At 51.1% G+C, this 22,046-nt stretch overlaps 5 protein-coding genes across 5 annotated transcripts; 4 read left to right on the top strand and 1 right to left on the bottom strand.

Annotated features, from left to right (window-relative positions):
- Positions 1–250: 250 nt before the first annotated feature.
- J4E86_010909 (uncharacterized protein) lies at positions 251–1,273 on the top strand (the record flags this gene model as incomplete). Its single annotated transcript, XM_051451403.1, has 1 exon — positions 251–1,273. The coding sequence occupies one exon, from the start codon at positions 251–253 to the stop codon at positions 1,271–1,273; it is 1,023 nt and encodes a 340-aa protein (XP_051297402.1).
- A 9,354-nt stretch (positions 1,274–10,627) lies between these two features.
- On the bottom strand, positions 10,628–11,683 carry J4E86_010908 (uncharacterized protein; the record flags this gene model as incomplete). Its single annotated transcript, XM_051451402.1, has 3 exons — positions 10,628–11,341; positions 11,403–11,540; positions 11,675–11,683. 3 exons carry the CDS (start codon positions 11,681–11,683, stop codon positions 10,628–10,630), a joined length of 861 nt encoding a protein of 286 aa, XP_051297401.1.
- An 851-nt stretch (positions 11,684–12,534) lies between these two features.
- Positions 12,535–13,771, top strand: J4E86_010907 (uncharacterized protein; the record flags this gene model as incomplete). Its single annotated transcript, XM_051451401.1, has 2 exons — positions 12,535–13,009; positions 13,062–13,771. The coding sequence occupies 2 exons, from the start codon at positions 12,535–12,537 to the stop codon at positions 13,769–13,771; spliced, it is 1,185 nt and encodes a 394-aa protein (XP_051297400.1).
- A 566-nt stretch (positions 13,772–14,337) lies between these two features.
- On the top strand, positions 14,338–15,506 carry J4E86_010906 (uncharacterized protein; the record flags this gene model as incomplete). Its single annotated transcript, XM_051451400.1, has 4 exons — positions 14,338–14,738; positions 14,792–15,193; positions 15,247–15,324; positions 15,377–15,506. The coding sequence occupies 4 exons, from the start codon at positions 14,338–14,340 to the stop codon at positions 15,504–15,506; spliced, it is 1,011 nt and encodes a 336-aa protein (XP_051297399.1).
- Positions 15,507–19,310: 3,804 nt separating this feature from the next.
- On the top strand, positions 19,311–20,370 carry J4E86_010905 (uncharacterized protein; the record flags this gene model as incomplete). The annotated part of the gene is made up of 2 exons (XM_051451399.1): positions 19,311–19,496; positions 19,561–20,370. The coding sequence occupies 2 exons, from the start codon at positions 19,311–19,313 to the stop codon at positions 20,368–20,370; spliced, it is 996 nt and encodes a 331-aa protein (XP_051297398.1).
- Positions 20,371–22,046: the final 1,676 nt, after the last annotated feature.

The following is a 22,046-nucleotide window of genomic DNA, read 5'->3' as shown; positions in this document are numbered from 1 at the left end:
GCCTCTTTCAAGGTTTGTGAGAGGCCGCTGGCTGTGTCGATAGACGTGTGGAGCCTTCTTTGCCACAACCCACTTCTTCATCACAACCCTTTGATTGGCTATAACCCTGCTAGACCTAGCTCTACATGAGTGGACGACAGTACAAAAATCGACGTGGACTACATGTCTGCCTGCCTTCTTCTTCGCTTATCCTTTCAAACTCTCTACTGCATCTATTCGGCGTATCCAGTCACGCTACAGCCCTCTGAGAATGGAATCCTTCCGCGATGCACTGCTAAGCCCGTTTCCCAAGGGCCCATCGGACATCACAAAGTTAGACGACAGCACTCACGACCGGCAGAACGTCCGTGAATGCATCGCCCGCGGGGAGATCGAGCAGCTTCGCCTCGGAGCCTTTACCAACCGAACCTGGATCATCAGTGACCGGTATTGTGCTGTTGGCGACGGAGTCGATTCTCTTGAAGGCTACCTGCATTCTATTTGGCACATCTACTATCAGCTTGGTCGGCTGGCGTCTCATGAAAGCGCTGACCAAGACCGCCTGGTCCTGGATATCGTCCGCATCCAGGGACTTGGCCCCCTAACTAGGCCTGTGTCAGGAAACTACGGCATCGATATCGCACGAACAGTGCAAGGCACGCTGTGGAATGACCTTCCCTTCCTGGCCACGGACATGACGGATTTCTGGATCAACAATTGCGCGCCAATGTCCGGTGTTCATCGCCTCAACTTGGCCTCCTTCTTAGCCAAGCTGGCGTCAACCCGCGTGGCCAACCACAAGATCTGTCAGATCGCTCTCGTCTTGTTTCGCTCCACATTTGAGGAAACACGAGCCCTTTGCAGCCCGGAGACGCCAGACGAGGAAGATCTATCTCGTGACATCCGCAGCCTTACAGTTGCGGATTTGCTGCCAGCTGCTTGCGCATGGATCAAAGAGGCCAACTACTGCCTCATCCAGTTATCCGACGCTTTCTGGAACGACTGCCCAGGCACGCTCAGTCAGGGTGGTCAAAAATTTGTTGAATCTGAGCTAGGAATGCGTTCGCCAATTGGGTTTACGCCGTGGCGATGGATGTACTGGCTGAAGCGTCTGCATGAGATTCGGGATGAGGCACACGCCGCCCATGAGGAGCGCCTGGAAGAGCACGCTACTGATGCCATCGAGCGCATGATCAATAACGTCAAAGAACGCAACGCCGGTATCCTGCGAGCATATCAGAGCGGTGGGCCTGATCTACATCAGGATCCACATCTACTGTGCTTAGTTACGTAACCCCATAGTATACAATAGCGCCAGACTGGGTTGGTTCTCCAGCCTGTGTCGTAATGCAATGCATGATGTTCCCAAAGTGTGTTTTGTCTCTATGCCCATCTCGCCTCGACCAACTTCGTCAAAGGCTATGAATGTACCCCACTAGTGTGGTTAGGGGTCTTGATGGTTAATGCAGTAAGGGGCCATCCCTAAGTTGAAATTGAAAAGCTGGAAGTAAAACGATACTGCAAGCTTGATCTCAATCGCATCCTGCACCGAGTCTCTCTTCCATGCGCATGGGGCACAGCTAACGCCAGGTCCAAGGGACAGTAGCTACGCCACATACCAGAACGACCTCGGGACCCGCCAAGTAGCCGAAGATGTCACGCGGCGCTTGATGATTGGTATCTACCTAGGCAGATAGTTGATAATGCAAACTCAGAGACAGAGTTTTCTCCCCATTCTCTGCATGCATGCGGCACAGGCTCACCTGCCACCACTCTGACGGGTCCAAGATGCGCTGCAACGTCCCCAGACAAAGTTTCTTCTTCCGATAGGGGATACGAGCGTCTGGAAGGACAGGATCACTAAAGCTTTCCAAGGCGTACACCCTATGCACTGATGAGCATACCGTTCCCTATAAAAGGTAGGTCTCCAATCCTACAGACCTGAGGCCATTCCATCGACAGCACCGTCTTCCACATAAGCTTGACCATCTCTTCTACCACATCCCGCTCTCTTTTGCAACCTGATTCGCGAAAGACTTTTACTATGAAGATCACTGCAGCTACCGCTTTCATCTTTGTCGCAATGGGCGTTGTAGCCACCCCGATTGAGTCTCAGCTAGCCAGCTATCAGGCTAGAGACAACCTCATGGCTCGTTTCGAGCACCCCGGGGTAAGTAGACGTTCACGCCCTGCATCAAAGTAACCTCACATCTGCCTCACTACTAACTGCTCTGCTTCTTCCTAGAAATGCACCAAAGCTACAAACGAGTGCAAATACACTGTCAGCGGGAAGACTCGGTTGGTCAAATGCTCGACGAATGTAGCCGCGAATTACAGGGTAGGTAGTACTCCATACCCACAGTATCACTTGAAGTTACATATGGACTAACATCGCTCTCTTCTTGGACAGTGCACGAAGGACAACAACTCTTGTACTTACGATGACGCTAAGGAGGTGGCCAAATGTACATAGACGGCTTTGCGCTGTGTCTTACGCGCCTCTCTCCTTTGCTTGCGGTTGGGGTAGCAACACGCAAGAAATTGTACAGCTCTCGAAGTCGGCTACATCACTCTCTAGATAGCCCACAACAATCAATGCTTACTTTTATATGGCTTTAACCCTGTTGCTAGATACTCTACCACTTGCATGAACTCAGACCAAGACAACATCAATGTAAACGTGAAGGATGACAACTAAAGTTTTCCTTTTCCTAGAGAAGATATCTGGGACCCGACAACGAGCGCAAGGGTCAGCAGCGTGACTCCATAACACTTAAGCGACCAGCCCCGAAGAACTCTAAGAGAACTAGAGTCATTGCGAGCGCTTAAGTCGAAGGCAGTTTATGCCATACTTCTCCGCCCACAACGCCTTACCCTCGACATCTGGAACGTGGTATCTGGATGAGTCACTGGATCCGACATACAGCAACAACGTAACGTCTTGCCCCGAGGCCGGAAGTGAGTGTCGATTGAGAAACAACGTAGTGTTAATGTACATCGCAAATGTGATCATACAATCTCGTCCAATGTGTAATTCCGTCCGACCACTTCACAACGCACTTCCCGTATTAGAAACGGTATAAAGCGTAGCAGTACTTTTTCGTTTCCTTCAACTAGCAAGTCAACATTCCCTATCAACGCATACAACAACAATAACAACTTGATGGATCCAAAAAAACATTCCAAATCTCCACCCAGCAAATCTGACACTGTGTCCAAACAACTATATAAAGGGCTCGAGACTGCTCACGACAATGAATTGAGAGATTACCTAACAGTCGAAGATGATTTTATTAATTCCCTCTACGCCGCCCGCGATAGACGCAACCACCAGTACCATTTTTTGGCTTCGAAGATCCGGAAATGTCACGAAGAGATTGCAGCAGAGAAGGCTTTGTTATCGAAACTCAAACAGGACTTGGGGTCTGGAGTGAATGCTCTAGATGCACCTTGGGATGACAGTACCTCCTTGAGAAGCGTTGAGGGCATAAAGAAAAGCGTCAAATCTTACGAAGATACTATCAAAAGGATGAACGTTTCCGAAGGACGTCGCAACATTTGGATTCAAAAGGTTTGGGATTTCCGGGGGATGGACGATTCAATCCAAGGCGTAATTGCCAACATGCCAACATACCGCGGACCATCCTTAGACGATGACGACGTTTGTCTACCGAAAAGTCCCCCGGAAGACTACCCCTTGCCAGAGTTTGAATGCCCATGCGACGCGTGCAATATCGACCAATTTGTCGCGCCCAGGTCTGATTGATACCGGGACCTGGCGGCCTTAGAGAATGGAGATGATAGTCTGTCCAAATCGCGTCTCAGCGAGCCTACAGCCGCAGAACGTCACCCGCTGAGAATTCCCATGCCACGATTTCCATGCAAATGCGCCGCATGCAAACTCGAATCGAACAAAACCCTCTCTACACACGTCGTGCTGTCCAGCAGCACCACCACGGCACACATCCCACCAACGGAGGAGACATGACGCGCAACTCAGGGCATCACACCGGTGTTACCCATGGAAATGGCTGTTCTGAGCTCTAGCACACACTAAATTGTATCCACCCACGCATCACTTAGATAGCAGGCCCGAAGGGCCTATATGAATTTCCTGCCCGATGTTTCTTTCTTGATCTTCGCCATAAGGATTGCATTGACCATGTTGCGTGGTGTTGATATTGATGCTACTCGAGAAGAGTTTGCCAGCGATCGTTCTTCTTCCGAAGTGAAGAATCTATAGGAATGCCGTTGCGCCATCAATCAACGATGAAATGTGCCCTTTGTTCGTGTATACATGCTAATTTGGTGATTGCTCTTTATGATATGTATTATGTAGTTGATCGAACACCAGGTAATAACCGATATGGGGATGGGCATGCGCATGTAAAGCGTGTGCCACCACATCTACAGACTATCTTCCGTTCAACGCTGTGGAGTCAGCGAAGTTATGTGGCCCATATGCTGTTGGCTTCCCGTACTTCACAACCACTAATATTGATGACTGCATACCCGTGGGACATATTCTATCCGGATTTCTTGAACTTTTTGTGGAAGCACTACATTGATGTTGCCTCGTTTCCAACTAACACCAGGACGCCAGCAGCAGCATTGCGATCGACAAACTGCCCCATTCGTGGGCAAAAGCAAGTACTGTCTACATTGTGCAACGACGAAAGTGCGAATCAGGATGCGAGTCGGCAGCTCAAGCAACTGCCTTGATATGCGATTGAGTGGGGATGCTTCCTGCCCGTAGTATGTGGAACGAGACACACAGTGAAGTATTAAAGACCCAGTAAGTCTTCGTCCGAAAGCGTGTCGTCGTGGAATTCATCGACTTCCTCGTGGTTTTCCTTTGGGAGGGGTGATACGAAACCGGTGGATGTTGGTACCCCATCGCAGTGGACTGCATCGAGCGAGAATAGCTGCTCACCCATTGCCAGGGCTTCGGACGGGGCGTCGACTACTATTAAACTGTTAGGAACGGCACGTTCGTAGTGGTGTCGATGAAAGACTTACCCCTTGGACCATCGACAAGGGAAAATGTTGCGTATTGCTTTTCATTGGTGCCGACGTAGTCCCACTCATAGTAACTATTGGGTGTACTGACCGTGTGAGTTGTGATATTTCCACCAAAACATGTTGATACATACTGTTCCGATGTCGAAGACTTCGCGACACCTCGTGTAGTTCTACTCATACAATAGTTCACGAATGAAGGTGTACAGTGTACTTGCACCTTTCCGCCCAGAGATTTGGAAGAGCAGGTGGTTGCCAGGTCTGGGGTGCAGAGAACTTGAACGAAGGATGATGGGGTGCAGGGGACTTGGACTTCTGGCCCGTTACGACTGACGTCGTCTCTCGATGACATGACTTTCGAGGATTGCTTAACTTCCACGACCAGGCGGCTGAAGCTCTCGAGATCGATTTCCTTGTCGCGAAAGGCCGTATCCATGAGTCGCCCTTTTGTCGCGTTAGTCTGGTGTGAAGATGGCATTGGAAAGAGCATACCGATGCTCACGCTTTGTGACCAATCAAATGAGTAGCGTCGACCGGGACTGCTGATTTGACTGCCGGAGATCGAACGATTAGGGCTTCCAAGATCTAGGTAGAAGGCCTCATTGCTATGTACGCTTCCGCGCCTGACCTCATGCATCTCCAGCAGTAGTAATCTTTCACTTCCCGATACGACAGGCATTGCTCAGAGTAGTCGGCGTACTGCAGTGCGTATGTGCAGAGTGACGTCAGTGTAGCTTGTATGATAAGCGCGTGCTGGGAAAAGACCGCTCGAGCAGTATCTTTGGTGTTGACAGAGTAATAAAGAAAGGGGTTGTCGGATATCTGCCGAGCCCCTCCGTACCAAGCGTGGTTTCAATCTTTCACTGCTGTAGGTTATCATCAACCCTTTAGCAGATGCATCAAGCCCCCGGTTCAAGCACATGTGAAGTATGTATACCAAACCCGTCAGCGGATAGATCACTCATGTCGCAGTCGACTGGAAGTTTGGGCGAATAGTTATCAAGGATATAAAGAGAAGTCAATGCGCCCGTGTCCCCGCCTCAAAAACACGAAGATTAGAAGGAGAATATGAGACGAAGTGAGCCAGCCCCGCGACCGAAGTTCAAGAGTGTCCATTATAATTCGTCTTGACGTACGACGAGGTCGAAACTAGGATAGAATGCTTCATCGGAGCTATTATCATGTCCACAAATCCGCTGCAAACAGTCCGCAGAGCTCCGCAGCAGCGTGCGTAGCACCAGGCTTCAGACGCGAGGAAGTGAATTGCGGCCAGGGCGCGAAATGAGTTGATTCATAGATTTTGTAAACACATTCGTCGGCTAGTCCGAGTAAGTCCAGTCACTTCATCGGGTTGTACGAGCATAACAGATCTGCTGATACATTCAGCCACTGCAGCGTAGTCTTGACTGTGATCCGTGGAGGCCTGTGATATGGGACTTACTAGCCAGCGACCTTGTACATGATGTGCCGATATCACAATGCGGATACTCCATATCGATCGTCGGGTGGATGTGTATAGTGTGCGCAGTACAGGTAAGCATCTTCATCCAGAGGACGGCTGATAGCCAAGCGGAAGATGAGCTATCCCGGAACTAACCTATCAGTTTAACAACCAGCAGCATTGGTGTTCGATGTAGAAGGATCAATCGTCGCCGCCGTAGAGCGTTCCCTCATCTCCTGAATCCCGAGGCTGATTAGACTGGCCGATGTGGAATGTAGGTCCGCGATACCTAGAAGGGGCGCAGGAACGTTAGCGACTGAATTACGACAGCGCTCGATACCCAAAAATGAGATCTCTCACTGGCTGTTGCAGTGCATCTACGAAATGAGTGCAGATGATGCACGATGGAGAGGCTCGCTGGAGAAGACGAGACGGAAGTGGTGTTCTCGTGCTAAGATCCGCACAGCCAATAAGGAGATGCCAAGCCCGCGGTGGCCCGACGTCATCCCCGGAGATTCGACCTGGAGATGCTCACCACAACTTCTCCAACCACATCACTTGAATCGCGCCCATCGGACTCTGATCTGTGTTCCCGCATTGTTCTATTATCACTGTCACCAACGCACATCTTAGCACAGTTCTTTGCGCGCATCACGATCCCACAGCGCTGAATCAGCTCAAGGCAGCGGGCATCCTGCTCCTGTGCGCCCGCTGCAACCGAGCGAACCATACATCCACAATTCCGCGCACAACAATTTGCGCAGGAGATCGCGCTGCGCTGGATCCGGCGGCACCGGAGCTAGACTCATAATGATCCCAGATACTAGAATGGCAGCGTCAGCGAGGACTCCGACCGGGGCTATAGTAGAATCTACTCCAGGCTACCTGTGATGAGAACTGGCTTTTCGACCTCATCGCCAGGTCTTCACATGTTCAGCACTCGGTCCCGATAAACCAGAGCGACAAAAGCGCATTTGGCCCACCACAGGCTGCGTTCGCCAACTGCACAACGCCTTGTCGACAAACGGAAGCTGCTATACGAAGGAGCGCTGACTTCCAAATGTAACCCGGGGCTCTCCGCTGGATTTCCACTCTCCTGCGACACCCACGCCTCTCATTGAGCATCGACGTCAACCGGCCAGTCCACCTCAAGCCCACGCTCCGCATCTACTCCCCGAAACGCGAACGAGTTTACAAAAGCATGAGCAGTCCTAAAGCACAGGTCGCATTTGTCACTACGTCTCGGCATTCCGACTGAAGATACCACACCATACCACGAAAGATGACACGGTCGTATTCTAACAGCATAAAGCGGACTTTGCCGGAGTGCGGACACAGGATGCGCAACGCCTCGGGAAAGGCCTGACTCAAGGAGATGGCACCTTGCTTGGCTGGTAAGTTACCCCGCCGTCTCTCTCCGAAGTCATATACTGACCATGCTGTTTGGCGCAGCTCTCAGCTCTCCTCATCCTCTCTCTTTCGCATGGAACGCTATCGAAGGCGATGCGACCGCGAACCACGGACACCACCATGTCTCCACCCTCTGCGAATAACCAGGCTTGTCTTCGTGATGACGCAAAGCTAGACAGGTTGCGATATTGATTGCGACGCTCGAATGTGACGGGTGCAAGGACAAACATCAGAGGAATCTTGGAGGACTTGCGGTTGTAGCTGCGACTTGGGCTGTCGCATGGTGCTGGCCATCGCTCGGAGGTCGAATGCAGGTTGGATTACCCTTCCGCTCCTAGGCATATCACGCCAAAGCCCGGCCACCGCTTTCCGAAACGTGGACGAGGCCCTCCGGTATAGGGGTGCATTGCGCCACGCTCAGCTCGGCCACAGGCTCCTGGAAATCATCTACAACGCGACCTCGGGCTCATCACGTAGGCGTAGACGGAAGGTCAGGAAGTGGTGAGACTCGGCACGCACGAGGTAGTTTGAGCAGGCCTTCTTACTCTACTTTGTCGTCTTTATGGCTTTGCAGCAAGTATTGCGCTTTCGTCGTGAACGACAACTTACCGAATATGCATGCAACATCAGGTTCTCCATCATTCAACAGCTGCATGCCTGCTGCGCGATAGCCGTCAACCATGTTCACGTTCAGTCTGAATCTACCGAAGAAGATCACACTATGGGGAGTGTCGCCATTCGAACATCAATTAGCAATTGCTACGGCGTCTACTTCATATTAACGAGCCACCCATCCGAAACTCCAATGCAGCTTGACGACTCCCGCGGAACTCTCGACTCATTACTGCAACTCTATCATCGACCAAGCTCTCATTCACTGTAATGATCGTCTAGCCAGATATGCGTAAACCTCATGCGTTATACCAGACGTGATTAGGCTGTATTTACTTCCTTTAAATCGAACGTATGCTCATACTTCGTCTTGTTCGTCAAAGCATGACGAGTTTGATTGGACAAGTTACGTGGACACATTACGAGCACTTCTTAGAGACATCATGCTGTGATTATATACTGCCAAAAGTCAGTTCTGGGCGCTGTACTCTTTTGTATTCTTTCCAGCATCGATCACACCTCAAATGGCTCAGCGGTCAAGATGCCATCGATGGCGTAGAACTTTAGTTCAGGATGCATCTACATATTTTAATATGCTCATACCTTGCTGCATGTTGTTACTTCTGTGTGTTAGAGCTGCCCTATTTCTACAGCTCTAAATCCATATCACCACGCACGATGCGGTCGTCTTTATCTCGCATGAGCGGGGACCACTGCACAGCTTTCAGGAGACATTATGTGGGGAGATCTCATGTTAGTACGCCAAATCGTGCATTGATGTACTTCAAAACTAGAAGGCACAGCTTCTGCCCGGATAAGATCGCTTGAAAGTCAGCCATGATCGTTGCTGGAAGTCGGCACAGGATCCACGTGACAGCGCGATAAGCGATAAGCGGGGCCAATCGCGCGACGTCACTTGCTCCTTGCTCACCACTTGGGCACCTGTGCAGTCCCATCCGATGCATCATAAAGTCGTTATCTCATCAATTCGCAACATTGCCGCCTTGCGAAACCCTCAACTCGTCGCGATTAATCCAACAGGTGCATTGCCCAGGCCGAAACTGGTATGATACGGTCGTCGTTCTGTGCAGCCGTGCCGGCACCCTCGTGAGCATCATCGACACGACCACCACCAGTGTAAGAACGTACAAGATACCGTCAATGCATTATCACTGACCACAACCAGGGCAGCAATCTGGATATTGATGTAATCTTCGCCTCCCTCCTACTAGATATCTTCGCATCGATATTGTCCAAGACGAACCCGGCGCCAGCCACCGGAATTCACGACTTTGACCTCAAGCCCGACATACCGTAGCGCATGTCCGCACGCGCATCCGGAACAAGCCCGACTACATGATCTGTCGGCTGAGGAAGATGAGGAGAAGCTACTGGACCTTTCAAGGGATGTGGGACCGCAGAGTTGGTCCTGAGTCCTGAGAAGTCTGGAACGCTGGGCTACATCGCACCTTGGTGGAACGCCGTCGTAGGCTGAACATGGATGATTTTGCGTGGTCTATATGCATCATAATGGACGCGCATTTTCAGTATCACCTCCCATGGCGCCTGTTCGAGTAGCCATCGGAAGTCAATTCATATCCCATTCCGACGGCACGAGGCAGGTCACTGTCTGAATCTCCCACTTCGCCACGCTGACAACGACAGGGTTACGCTTTCTTAGATCGCGACGCAGCTGAGCTCGATCAGCCACCGATACCGCGCCCATGTCATAACCACCCACACCTCAACGGATACCCGACGAACGAGACGACGCATATTCCAACGTACACAGCGTCGCCATACATACGGGAAGGGGTGGAGTGTGACTGAGGGCAAGCTGTGTGCTGGACCACGAGAACATGGCTGGACTTCACGCGGTGTGAGAAAGTCTTCACAAGATGAGCTGTTCAGGTCGGACCGTGGCTCCACATCAGCGCAAGAGAACGGTAGTCTCTTTCAAGATAACCCGGACGCAACAATCATCGCTATGGCGCATTCGCATCAAGTTTCGCCGTGGTTATGCCATCGCGCAATGGTACATTAAACACTATTTCTGAGTCGCCCCAACCATCCAATCCACTCCAAATGAACCCGCTCTCAACTTGTCTTATACAAAGCTTCAAAGATAGAGCCAACGCCCCTGCTACGACAATCTTTTCACCTCCTTTACGCATATAACTTGATCTCCTTCAGGTTCACGTCCACTACCCGATCGGCGCACAGCGAGTCGAACAATTTCTCCCTCATATATTTGAGGACCTGCTTTGCTTCCAGAGGAGAGAACTGCTTCTTGACTGAAAGGTTGTTGTTGATGACTCTGAGGACTTTGTCGAACGGTATCTGTCGCGCTTTCGGCTTTGTTATTGCGAACAACGTGTACAGACCCGTGCGAAAAGCCCTGTAGCGCCCTGGTTTGACTAAGCATCTCTTCCGCGGAGACTTATACTTATTGATTGGGGAAGAAGGCTCTGTCTCTGAGGCTTGCTTATTATTGTCGCTGGTGATCTTAACGGGGCTGCTGCTGCGCGAAGAGTCGGAAGGCACGTCTTTGTTTAGCTGGACACCTGCGGGTGTAGGTTTGGGAGGAGACGCAATGTCGATTTCGCGATCTTGTTCGTCTATCGAGAGAGGCGTGAACGCTCTTACGAGACTCTGTTGACTCTTTGCGTCGTTGTTGACCGAAACCGAGCTCTTTTGATGTTGGGCGATCCCGATGTCATCATCACCGTCGTCGTCGATGCAGATGGGCGCGGCTTGCGTACCCTTAGCAAGATTATCGAGAGTTACTCGCGATTTCAGAGAGGTCGGCTCTATACGAAGCTGGCCATTAATCCGGAAGCCAGCGGTCTTCTTTCCCTTCGACACCACGGACGGCGCTGACTACATTTACATCAGCTCCATGTTACCGGCACTGCTCATGTCCTTGACGCATGGTACTCACTTTCTTGGGCAGTGGACGATTCTTGATCTGGCCTCTTCGACTGCGTGGCGCCCCGTGACCGGATCGCGCACCGGGTGTGCTCTTCTCCTTACTCGCCTTTGCAGAACCAGCCGCAGCTTTCGCGTTCGGCAACAAGGACTATGTCGTCGATCAGAACATACTTGAAGCTGATGGAGCTGTCTCCATACCGGTTTTCGGATTCTGAACCCGTACTTGCTCTACATAACCCGTTAGCATTGAGTGGACTAATGGCGAACGAGGGGTCAACGTACCAGCGCCATGTTGATGGATGGGGTATATCAAGCAACGATACTCTTGATTCTAACCGCAAGAGAAAGGACAACGAAAGAGATTGCTGGAACGCCATTTTGTTGTGGAAGTGAACGCGCCAAGCAGAGATACCCCTGCTGTCGCCCCGGGTGGAAAGGCCGAGAGAAAAGTGAACGTGGGCCGGACTCGCAGGGCGAAAGGGAGAGCGTAAGGTGAAGAGGGGTGTTTAGATGACCTAGAGCGACGGGCTTTTGGTACTCCACACAGTTGTGATACTGTCAATACCGCCCGACATATGAACTGCACGCTCGCGTGCAGCGATTAATCGCAAACAGCCGATCTTCGTAGCATGAAACTAGACGCCGATGGAGCTGAAATTCTGGGGATCGCGATAAGTCATATTGAGAGGGTATACGTAGTCTTGCTGGTCCAACACACTGTTAACGCGCAAGTGATAGTGTTTGTCGCGAAGCCCAAGATCAACGTTCAAGCTTTCTATTTCACGTATGATGGCCACGTTCGATTCGAAGGGAGAAAGTACGCACGGACAATAATGCAATAACTCGTGAGCGTAAGAGTGGGAATAGGCAGACAACGGGGCGAGTGGGTCTTGAGTGTGCCCTCGGAGGCAATCGCTGGCCGCTCACTCCCACCCAGCACAATTTGGTCGCAGGTCGCGATACTTCAACACTTATCACTGCTCTGCAGCTTCTGGATCCTTCCCAAACTCACCGTACCTATAAGGATGGCCTCCGATATGCTTTCTTCGACGTCAAACTTGACACTGTGGGAAACTGTCAGTGCCTGTCTTCCAGCCCTCAATACAGCAGATGATGTCTCCGAAGGCACAACAACGACCGCAATGCGCTATAACCACATAGGTCTTTTGGAGAAATGGGATATCAAGCCCGAATTGGCAGCATTCGAAAAACTCATAACGCCCGTGTTCGATGCATATTCCGCGGGCCCGAACAAGAAACGCCACTCTGCACAGCCAGAATCGCTTAAAGTGGGTGCTCAAATCGATCTGGACGGACGAGTAAAGGATAATCTTGTTTCGCCTGTTCATGAAACTTTACATGAACTCCAAAACCGAGCACACGGTATGGCCACGCCATTGCTTCCGACCAACTTCCAATACTCGAGCGCAAAAGGTTCCAATGCGGACTTACGCCCTAAAGGCTCTGAACCGGACCTCGTCATCGAGGTTGCCGATCTCAAAGGCAGAAAGAGAGTTCGCATCGTGGGCGAGTTCAAATCGTGCACCGCCTGCGATATCGCAAGCATGATCGACGAGCCTTGGTCATACAGCCCCAAGGGGTTACGGAACTTCCTAGGTAAGCTGTGGAAATCCAAAGTGATCTAAGTTGTACTAATGTTCAATTGAAGGGCAGCCATCTAGATACATGCAAGAATTCAACGTCAAGTACGGGTTTATATCCACATACAAACAAACAGTATCTCTCAAGATGGACTGGTCTGTCGTCGACTCAAGCCAAATGGCTCTGTACTATTCCGACATATTTTATGATACGGATTCCACCCTGGCCACATCGGCGCTTGGAAAGAACGACACGCAGACCTTCGGCACATCCTTCGGTTTACTCCATTTGCTACATCTAGTTGCTGGGGAGAACGAGAGAACCTGGAAACTGAATCAAGACGACATTCCAGACCCCCATAAATGGTTCTCCAAACGACGCTCAAGCAAAAAAGCCCCCAAGGCCCTTATCCCTGGACACCGGAAAACACAGGGTTCAAATGCAACGCCATGGGCTGGGGCTTCATTCCTGCGCCAAGATCTGTTACCGAAACACGGAAGGAAAAAACCGGCAGCCAGGAAATTGAAGGGTTCCGGTGTTAAGGACGAACGGAGCGGTGAAGCAACGAAGAATTCTCATCAAAACGCCATCTCCGCAGTACCCACTTCTAATAGCATGAGCGTCTCAAGAGGCCTTCAGCCTGTCAGCGCCGTCAGCTCCAACGAGAACTTTGAGGAATTGGGCGCTCCTGTCGGAAATTCGCCTTTGAGCACACTGCCACTGCGTGGCCGCCAGCAGTCGGAAAGAAAAGCAAAGCAGAACCCGAACTATGTCTAGTCTTCAATGGGTTGAAAGTGAGAGGAGTGCGGCGAAGACGGGGGTGAGGATAACGATGCGGAGAAGGAAAACGACTGGGAAGACCACAAGAGTATGTGCAAAGGCCGGCCATGTATGCATGGAATGGAAGGGGTGGAAGACGTCTGTTGGATACCATCGAGTGTGACGGGCCACTTTTGGCAAGACACGGAGTTGGTGTTGAACTTCTGTAGCTTCTAGATGATCACATTGAGTGTCCTTAAACTTTGTTATGATCAAGGCTGTTTAGCCTTCATGACACACATATGAATGAAGGACGGATTGTCGCAGACCTTGTGTGCATTTGTATGAATACGTGATATTGAGGTTTCAAAGTGTTAGTCTTTTGAGGCGTCGATCCGCATCGTTGTACTCTGGTCCAACGGAGTGAACGGGTTGGACTAGCCTAAGAGTTAGTGTGCGCTAGCCCGCACATGGCTGGCTCGTATGACCGACCCCACCTGGGCACTGTTTGGTATCAATCAACGCCAACGCCCTCGCATAACTACACGCGGTGCGCCTCAACTCAACTCGATTTTGCTGCAACAATGTCTCCTACATCCACCGATCATGATGCAAGCTCGCGCGACAGCAGTTCGTCTGCTGAAGATCGCGATGCTATTTCGTGCGACAGCGTCTCGTCCGCTGAAGATCGCCATGCGAGTTCGCGCGACAGCGTTTCGTCTGCTGAAGATTCCGAGGACTGGGTTGACATTCCCGCAAAGCCCCAAAAGCCGTCTAGACTGTCCTTGTCGTTGCGCAACAATCCCTTCGTCGATAGGATCTTCCGCCTTGCCGATGGGACGCGATGGAAGATCTTGAAACCACTATCGCTACTCGAGTTCCAGGAGGACTTTAGTCCCTGTGAAGCGCGTCAGTTCTACACATGTGTTTGCCTCGATAAGCCATGGAAAGACATTGGCGAGTGCATAGTCAAGATCAAGTTTCAGTAGGTCTTCTATACTCGTCGCTTAGATTTCGAATTAATAGTCGCAGAATCAGCGCCAATCGAATGGCAATACAAGAGTATCAGGCACTGGTCGACGATGATCTGGAATACCTACAATCTCATCCCAAGGCCGACCGCAAGATGCTTAAAGTTCAGGAGCATCATCTTGAACTTTCCACCAAGCCCACAACTACGTACTGGAATTGTGCAACCACAAACGAGATGGAAGCCCTCATTGCCTTAGGGGCAAAGGGGTGTCCACATGCGCCTTGTCTCATCGGTGTAGCGGCAGATTCATTACAACGTGGTCTGCATCGAAAGGCCATTGCAGGAGGCTATTGTGTCTTTCTGCTTATGACCAAGCTGCCCGGAAAACCTTTGAGCATGGACTCGTTCTGCAAAGCAGCGCGCGATGAGCGCGATTTGATCCGCGAGGCTTTCAGGGCAGCATGGCTGTAAGTGACATATTCCTTGATATCTCAGGCACTTCACTAACCTCGCGGTGTAGCGCCGTGGTGAAGCTTGGAGTCGTTCCTAGGGATCGTGCTTTGCGCAACATCATGTGGGATAAGGATGAGTCCAGGTGGTACGTAACTCTTTCGCCGGTAATTGCCTGATATCTAACGTTTGCATCTTAGTTACATTGTCGACTTTGAAGACTACGATAAAGTCCACACCGGCGAGTACGACTCCTTGAGTCGTTCGGACAGAGAGCTCGCTTTGTGGATACCAAGCGAAGAAAAGGTCGCGGAATACTCAGCGGTTTAGTAGGGCTTAAAAAGAGACGCGATCATGCTTTCACCGATCGCATTGGTGGACTATCATAACATCGGCTCTCTTGGCTAGGAGTCGGGCGTTTTGTAGGAGGTTCGGTAGCGATAAATACCCCCATCGAGCGCTGTATCAATGCAGATATTGTCAGATGAACTACTCGATCAAGCATGCATTGGTGATGATAGGACGACAACCTCCGTAAACTATGGTAAGAATTCGTACACCGTACGCCTTCAGTCTCAAGAGCGGACGACAATATATTTTGACAAGACTTTGTTGAAGCGAAGACATTGACCGAACAAGTGTTGTGGTAGGATGAAGCCCTCAGGAGTTCGCCGCGGAAGTCTTCCTTTTCGGGTGCTAGCGCAGCCGAGAAAGCCCCGAGCCCAAGCCTCATCAAACGTCGCGTCACCACCTCGCCTTCTCCTTCGCAACTTCCAGCACTTCCCTGGCTAAGAAGCCCCGCCCTCAGCGACTCGTCGTGCACCTCCGACCGACACCGAAACTGCTTTGATGTGCCGAAGTCGATCATACCTTCTCGGCCAGACATCAGTCGTCGATGACCCGCGTCAGCGCGAAACCCGACTTCGCCCGCATAGCCATCGCCACAGGCTTTGGCTGTCGAGATCTTCCTCCGAAGTGGCTGTATCATGATCGGTGTTTTTGCATGATACTGTCATCTCCACAATGCCAGTTGCCCATGATGTGCCGCATCGAAATCAACCACGAAAAGTGCGACTATGCTATGGAGATTAAGGCGGACGCAACGAACTTTGGAGATTATACATCATGAGACGTGAGGTGGTAGCAGTGAACGGCACATGAATACCTAAGTACATCCCCCGTCTCATCTCTTCAATCGTCACATCCTATCTTCCTTGTCCTCCAGCCTGCTTATTACGCAGTACCACAATGACCTATGAGCGATGAGCTACATGGCATTCATGCAAAACAGCAATGGGTGTCGCCAGAACCTGCGTCGCATTTCGCTCCATGTACACATGTGGATATACGCAGGTAAATACTAAGATAATGTGTACATTAACTTGCAAAAGATGCGACACCCATTGGGGCCAAGCTTGAGAAAAGACGAGGCGAGCGACACCAAAACTACATACGAACGACGTTGAACAAGAAGCCACAAAAGAAGCATCCACCAGTGCACCCAACCCGACGATGAGCGAGAAACCATACCATCTCCTACCGACTCCGAAGTCCTCCCCTCTCCGTACAGCCAGAGCCTGTCTCCCATGGCTGCAGCATGTTTACGAACCTTCGCGCCTTCGGTCGAAATCGTCAACGCAATGCATGATTGCAGCCACACCCAGCTCGGCGCACGAGAAGATCGCCCTTTCCTTCTTCCAAAGGCCCTCGTCCATCCTTTTCGTCTCTCCAACCTTATGCGAGCGATGAAAGTCATGGAAGTACCCGCATATCTGGCAAGGCAGTCGAGGGTTGATATTGTTATTGAATGCAATTCCAGGACTTAGGTATGGGAGACCTTTTCGGCGGGGTGAGCTCGTACCCTGCGGAATGTCCTGCTCGTTGGAGTCGTTGATGAGCTCTTGTTTGGCGCGCTGCATAGCAGGTAGGTGAGCGAATGACTTTGCGAGGCCATCTCGGCGTTCTTTCAACAAAGTTTGTTGGCCTTTATGATTCCACCCCATGAACGTGGAGCGGACGGTGACCCAATGCAGTTCTCGCTTAGGCTGGGCGACCTTGGATGGAAAGACCACATAAGAACATCGGGGAAGGACTCTCTTTTCTAGGCCAAGGTCTTGCACAGTCTTCTTCAACGACCCAACTAGATTCGTTGTTAGCCAGTGTTCTTCGAAGGGTGCTATGGTGAACTCACGAAATGCCTTGCATCCTTCCGGTGTCTCTAGATTAGGACGGGTTTCGGCATGTACGGTTTCGGCATGTACAGTTTGAGCAACAAGTTCGAGGGCAATCTCCGGAGGCGATGCTCGCACCTCACGCCAATGAGCCACACCTTGAAGGCGGATCTCCCTTGGTAACAGCTTTCGCAGCGAATTGATCACCCCCCGTAGCGCTTGCATCGTCGCATTCATCTTTGGCACATCTTTCTTGAATTTGACATTGGACCTGAGACTCACAAACCTCGGACGGAGTAGTCCATACGTTTGCCATCGAAGCGCTCTAGCTACGTCGTCAATGTATGGGTACCACTGTCTTCCAACGCTGGAATTCGGGTCGCTTTTGGCCCATTCGGCGTTGAGATGAGTGGTAGATGGCGATAGATCTAGATGGCCCTTCTCTTTTGCGAGCGTCTGGATGGCTCTCCCAACTGAAAGAAGCGTATGTGCGTCTCGCGCGAATCTTCCGGCATTGTCTTCTGGATCGTGTGGAATCGAATCGAGCTTGACTTTCGCCGTCCATGATGGCAGATCCCGCACAGCATCAATACCAATACTTGCTCTGCACTTGCATGGTATGCGGCCATTTGTAGTATTATTGCCCGGAAAAGATTGATCCAAATGTACCGAGGCGATACGTTCACAAACTGGACATACTGCTCTGCCAGTAGGGTGTATGAAAGGTACAATAGGTTTAGGATGCAGCGAGGACAAAGGGCAATCAGGAGATAGAGCAACGATTGGGGGTGTTGGAAGTGTAGACTTGGATCTGATAGCAGGCAATGAGTGACGTGGTCGATAGGGAAGCAGGAATGATGCGCAGTATCTTCGATGGAGTGATACAGGATTCAATCTTTGCATGAGCGCCATTGGTAGTAGAGTTATCGTGAATCGTTCCAGATGCGTATACAACCCAACTCTCTGCTACAGGTACTTTGTTGTCACCCAAATACCTGATATCGCTTGCTACACCGGCCACTGGCTCTTTGATGAGCTCTGGCGAGAAGCAACTTGCGCTGTCGATATGCGACTTTGGAACTGCGTCGAATTGACATGCTTGCTACGCGTCTTGTCTAGAAGCATTCCTTGTGCCAGTGCTAGACCCGCCTGCGCTCAGCATGATTGCCCTCGTCAGATCTGAAAGCATTCTTTGGGCGTCGATTGAATCTGCTTGAGTTTGACATGTTGACAAATTCTCGTTGTTGAAAGGTATCTTTGTTCGTGGTCTGTTTGGCACCGCTTTGTTGAACATATTTGTGAGGCTACTATAGCGAAATTGCTTTTGCTCCGGCGCTTCGTTTGCCTAGTTTCTAGACATGTTTGGTATTTATTGAAGGACACATGCAGACTGGTGTCGACTTTGCTCATGTGTGGTAGAGAAATCTGCCGGTTGTCGCGGCGTTTGCCACCGTCTTGCCACTACGAGAGAGTGCGCAATCATCTAAATTGAGGGTTGTAGATTCCATAGTCTGGTGAATTTGCTTCCACAATTGTTCGCTGCTTTGACGAAGTCGCACCGAAACTATGTTTGGTGTTGCAACTGCTGTGCATAGCACAATGAATTCCTCCGCCGAAGCCTAGGCAGATCAGTTTGTCCAAAATGGCATCCCAATTGATCAACATCCGTGCGGAACGACTTCACTACCGACATTTTAACAATAATATTGCGACGTTGATGATTCGGGCGTGACCTTTGCCATCACAGTCAATGCGCTAGACCCTTCGCTAGTCTCACCTCCCGCCTGTCAAAACCCCTCTTACCCTGGGCACCTGCCTGCCTCCACTAGTGCCCACATACCTCACCTACCTAGGTATTAAGCCTCAACTCACCCCAACAATCTTCGCGCTCATGGCATCCTCCCGTCTTCTCCGACGAGCAGTACCTTTCTCACTCCCCGCCCGCCTTCTTAACCAACATCGAATGTCGACGAACAAGAAGGCACGTCCACACCTGCCTACGCTAGGTTTCGGTAGGATGGCTGATATGAACAAGAACGCACATCACGTTGGAGCCCAAGAATATGCGGCTTTCTCGAGGTGGCGAGTTAGCAACGACAAGCGCGCACTCCCCTTCAAGCAACAGGTTCGCGAGTACTTCGGGATCGAGGTAAGAATTACGGAGTGTGCGCTGCTTTTGAAAAGCTTACTGACTTCACGTGCTCTCAACTCAGGTGGAGGATAAACAGAAGTTTGGCGACATCTTGGATGAATACATGAAGAGACGGGATGCATACGCGGAACTACCGGTGCCTCAGTTGGGCGAAGTGACCGATCTGGACAAAGTGCTTCGCCTGAACTTCAGCCAGGAGTCGACAGTGTCTCAGATGCGGCAGTTTGAACTGCAGCTATCCAGCCTACACACCTACCGCATGGGCTGCGACAAGAACGTCCGTCTCTATCTAGAGCTTCTTCCAGCTGAGCTCACCGCTCATTACGCCCCACCAGCTATGAGCGAGGCTAATCATTACTCCAACGCGGTCTCCACCCCGTTCATACACGCCAAACATCATCTCGGAGAGCCAGACCTCAGTCGCAATGTCCACGGACCAACACAGTCTGGAGGATCATTTGGACCTATGAGACCATCGCAGATCTGGCAGTTCGAAGCTAATCCGAACGCAGCCGGGAAGGCGCAATCCCCAAATCTGTTCAAATCGAAGTTGGTACACATCGGAATCATTAACGCCGAGGAACACAAGGACGGCGGCATCAATACTTATCAAACACCATACGCCGCCGTAGGGCAGGTTGAAGACAACGGCTTTATTAGTGGCATCTACGCTATTCCGCTGGACTTGAAGGACGACGAAGAAGAGAACGAAATGTCGCCGTCGAGGTGGTACGATCTAAATGACCTCTGGAAGCCAGACAGGGTTGGTGTCTACTATCTCGGCAAGACGCTCGAAGAGTGCAGGAACAACGAGTGGAAGTGGGTGTCCGACGGTCCGGTCGAAGTCATCCACATACCGGAGGACGAGTAGTGAGTGGACTATCCGGCCTTTGTTGCACGGAGCGCGAAGAAGACATGCTAACCTCCATCAGGAGCATGGCTATGGTGTCGAGGATGTAGTCTTATGGGTCTGGTGTTGCTTGGTCTTGAGTTCTGTCGTGAGGCAATGTCGGAGTCTGGCGTGGCCAAAAGGCTTGATGTTTTCTTGTTCTTCTCGCACGACCCATCACTACTCGACACCACTTCCAGCTGGCTGTATCTCCTGCGATCAGCGTTGTCGAGTTGGTGATGGCGGTTTCAAGCGGTAGCGAGAAGTTGATGACTTTGATGCGCGCGATGGTTTTAGGGATGCAAGGATAGACACCAGTAATGAACAGCTCACCGAATCTTGTCCGTCGTGCGTTGGTCCTGGGTAGGTGTAGCGAGATGTCCCAGTGCTGCATGCCTTGTCAGCGCCAGTCAAGCTTTGGGTGTTACCTCGGTCCATGGGGAAGGTAGGTGTATCTTCCAGCCAATTGTGATCTCGCTAGTTTGGTCGCTTGAGCTGGTGATGTATCTCCCTGGAAGAGATATTGCCTGATGTGAGACGTATGGCTTTTGAAGGCGTGGGTTGCACATTGTCCTTGTGACGTTGTCGGCATTGGTCCAAAGGATAGCCATATTCAGTAGGATACACGAACGAATGGAAGTCCAACATCCACATGCTTCGTTTTGCTGATGATGCACGCATTGTAAGAGTGACTTCATGCAGGCATCAAGTCACATTGGTAGAGGAGAAGTGTTCATATTGGCAGACGCGGGCTTGCCATCGCGATGAGCCCTCTGCGGGATAGATGGGTAAAAGCCATTGCGATACTCAGCTGCTAAGGCGCGCACGTTGAGCGGATTTGATGCGCAGTCGTCTCCTGCCCTCACCGAGCGGCGCGCGCCTTCATGCCCAGCTGGTCTCTTCTAGATGAGGAGGCCGGGCCCATATAGATGTGTAAATGTTGTCATCGCGTCGCACCTATACTGATGAACTGTCTTTGAGCTGCAAGATCTTGCGTAAGGGAAGAAGATGCGCGTGTTGTTCAATGTTACGAGTTTTGACGCGGCTGGCGATCCCAACACGGAGCTATCGCGACATGACCACTCCCGCGGCGCTCTCTTGAGCGCTATTGGCGGAGCGCGAGTCAGCCCGAAAACTTCACAATCCATCAACCACGGGGTCTGACTTTTCCCTCAGCCGCCATGCCTTCTCAATCAACGATCTCCGATCAGGAGGAGCTGTTTCGTCGAAGTAATGTTGCACTCCCTACATCTCTGATCAGGATTGAGCTCTTGGCATGAATCTTGTCCGGCGTCTGGCGATAGGAGAAGCACCACGTCGCATGTATGAGTTTTTGCACTTGTGCCGGCGATGCATGGAGTGCGGCACATCGCGATGGTGTAAAGACCATGTTCACAAAGCTTGGATTTGTTCGTGTTAAGACGGAATCAGCCTGATGGGTGGTAGCAGGACTGCACCACATGTGGCGTGCTGCCGCGCTCCTTCCCTCCAACCTTCAACACACCAGACGGGCAATGAACTTTTCACTGCCACCACTGAGTTTACCCGGGCAGAGCGCCATCCCTAATTTTTTAAAAGCCTTCCTCCCTTGGAATCCAGCCGGAAAAATACTTGAAGTTGACGCATACATCCCGTCCCGGAACCAAGAACTCATGTGT

The sequence above is a fragment of the Alternaria arbusti genome (genome assembly GCF_024043155.1).
Source record: "Alternaria arbusti strain BMP 1465 chromosome Unknown scaffold_27, whole genome shotgun sequence".
Classification (NCBI taxonomy): domain Eukaryota; kingdom Fungi; phylum Ascomycota; class Dothideomycetes; order Pleosporales; family Pleosporaceae; genus Alternaria; species Alternaria arbusti.
Note: the sequence above shows the minus strand (reverse complement) of the source record. Positions and strands in the feature narration are given on the sequence as shown.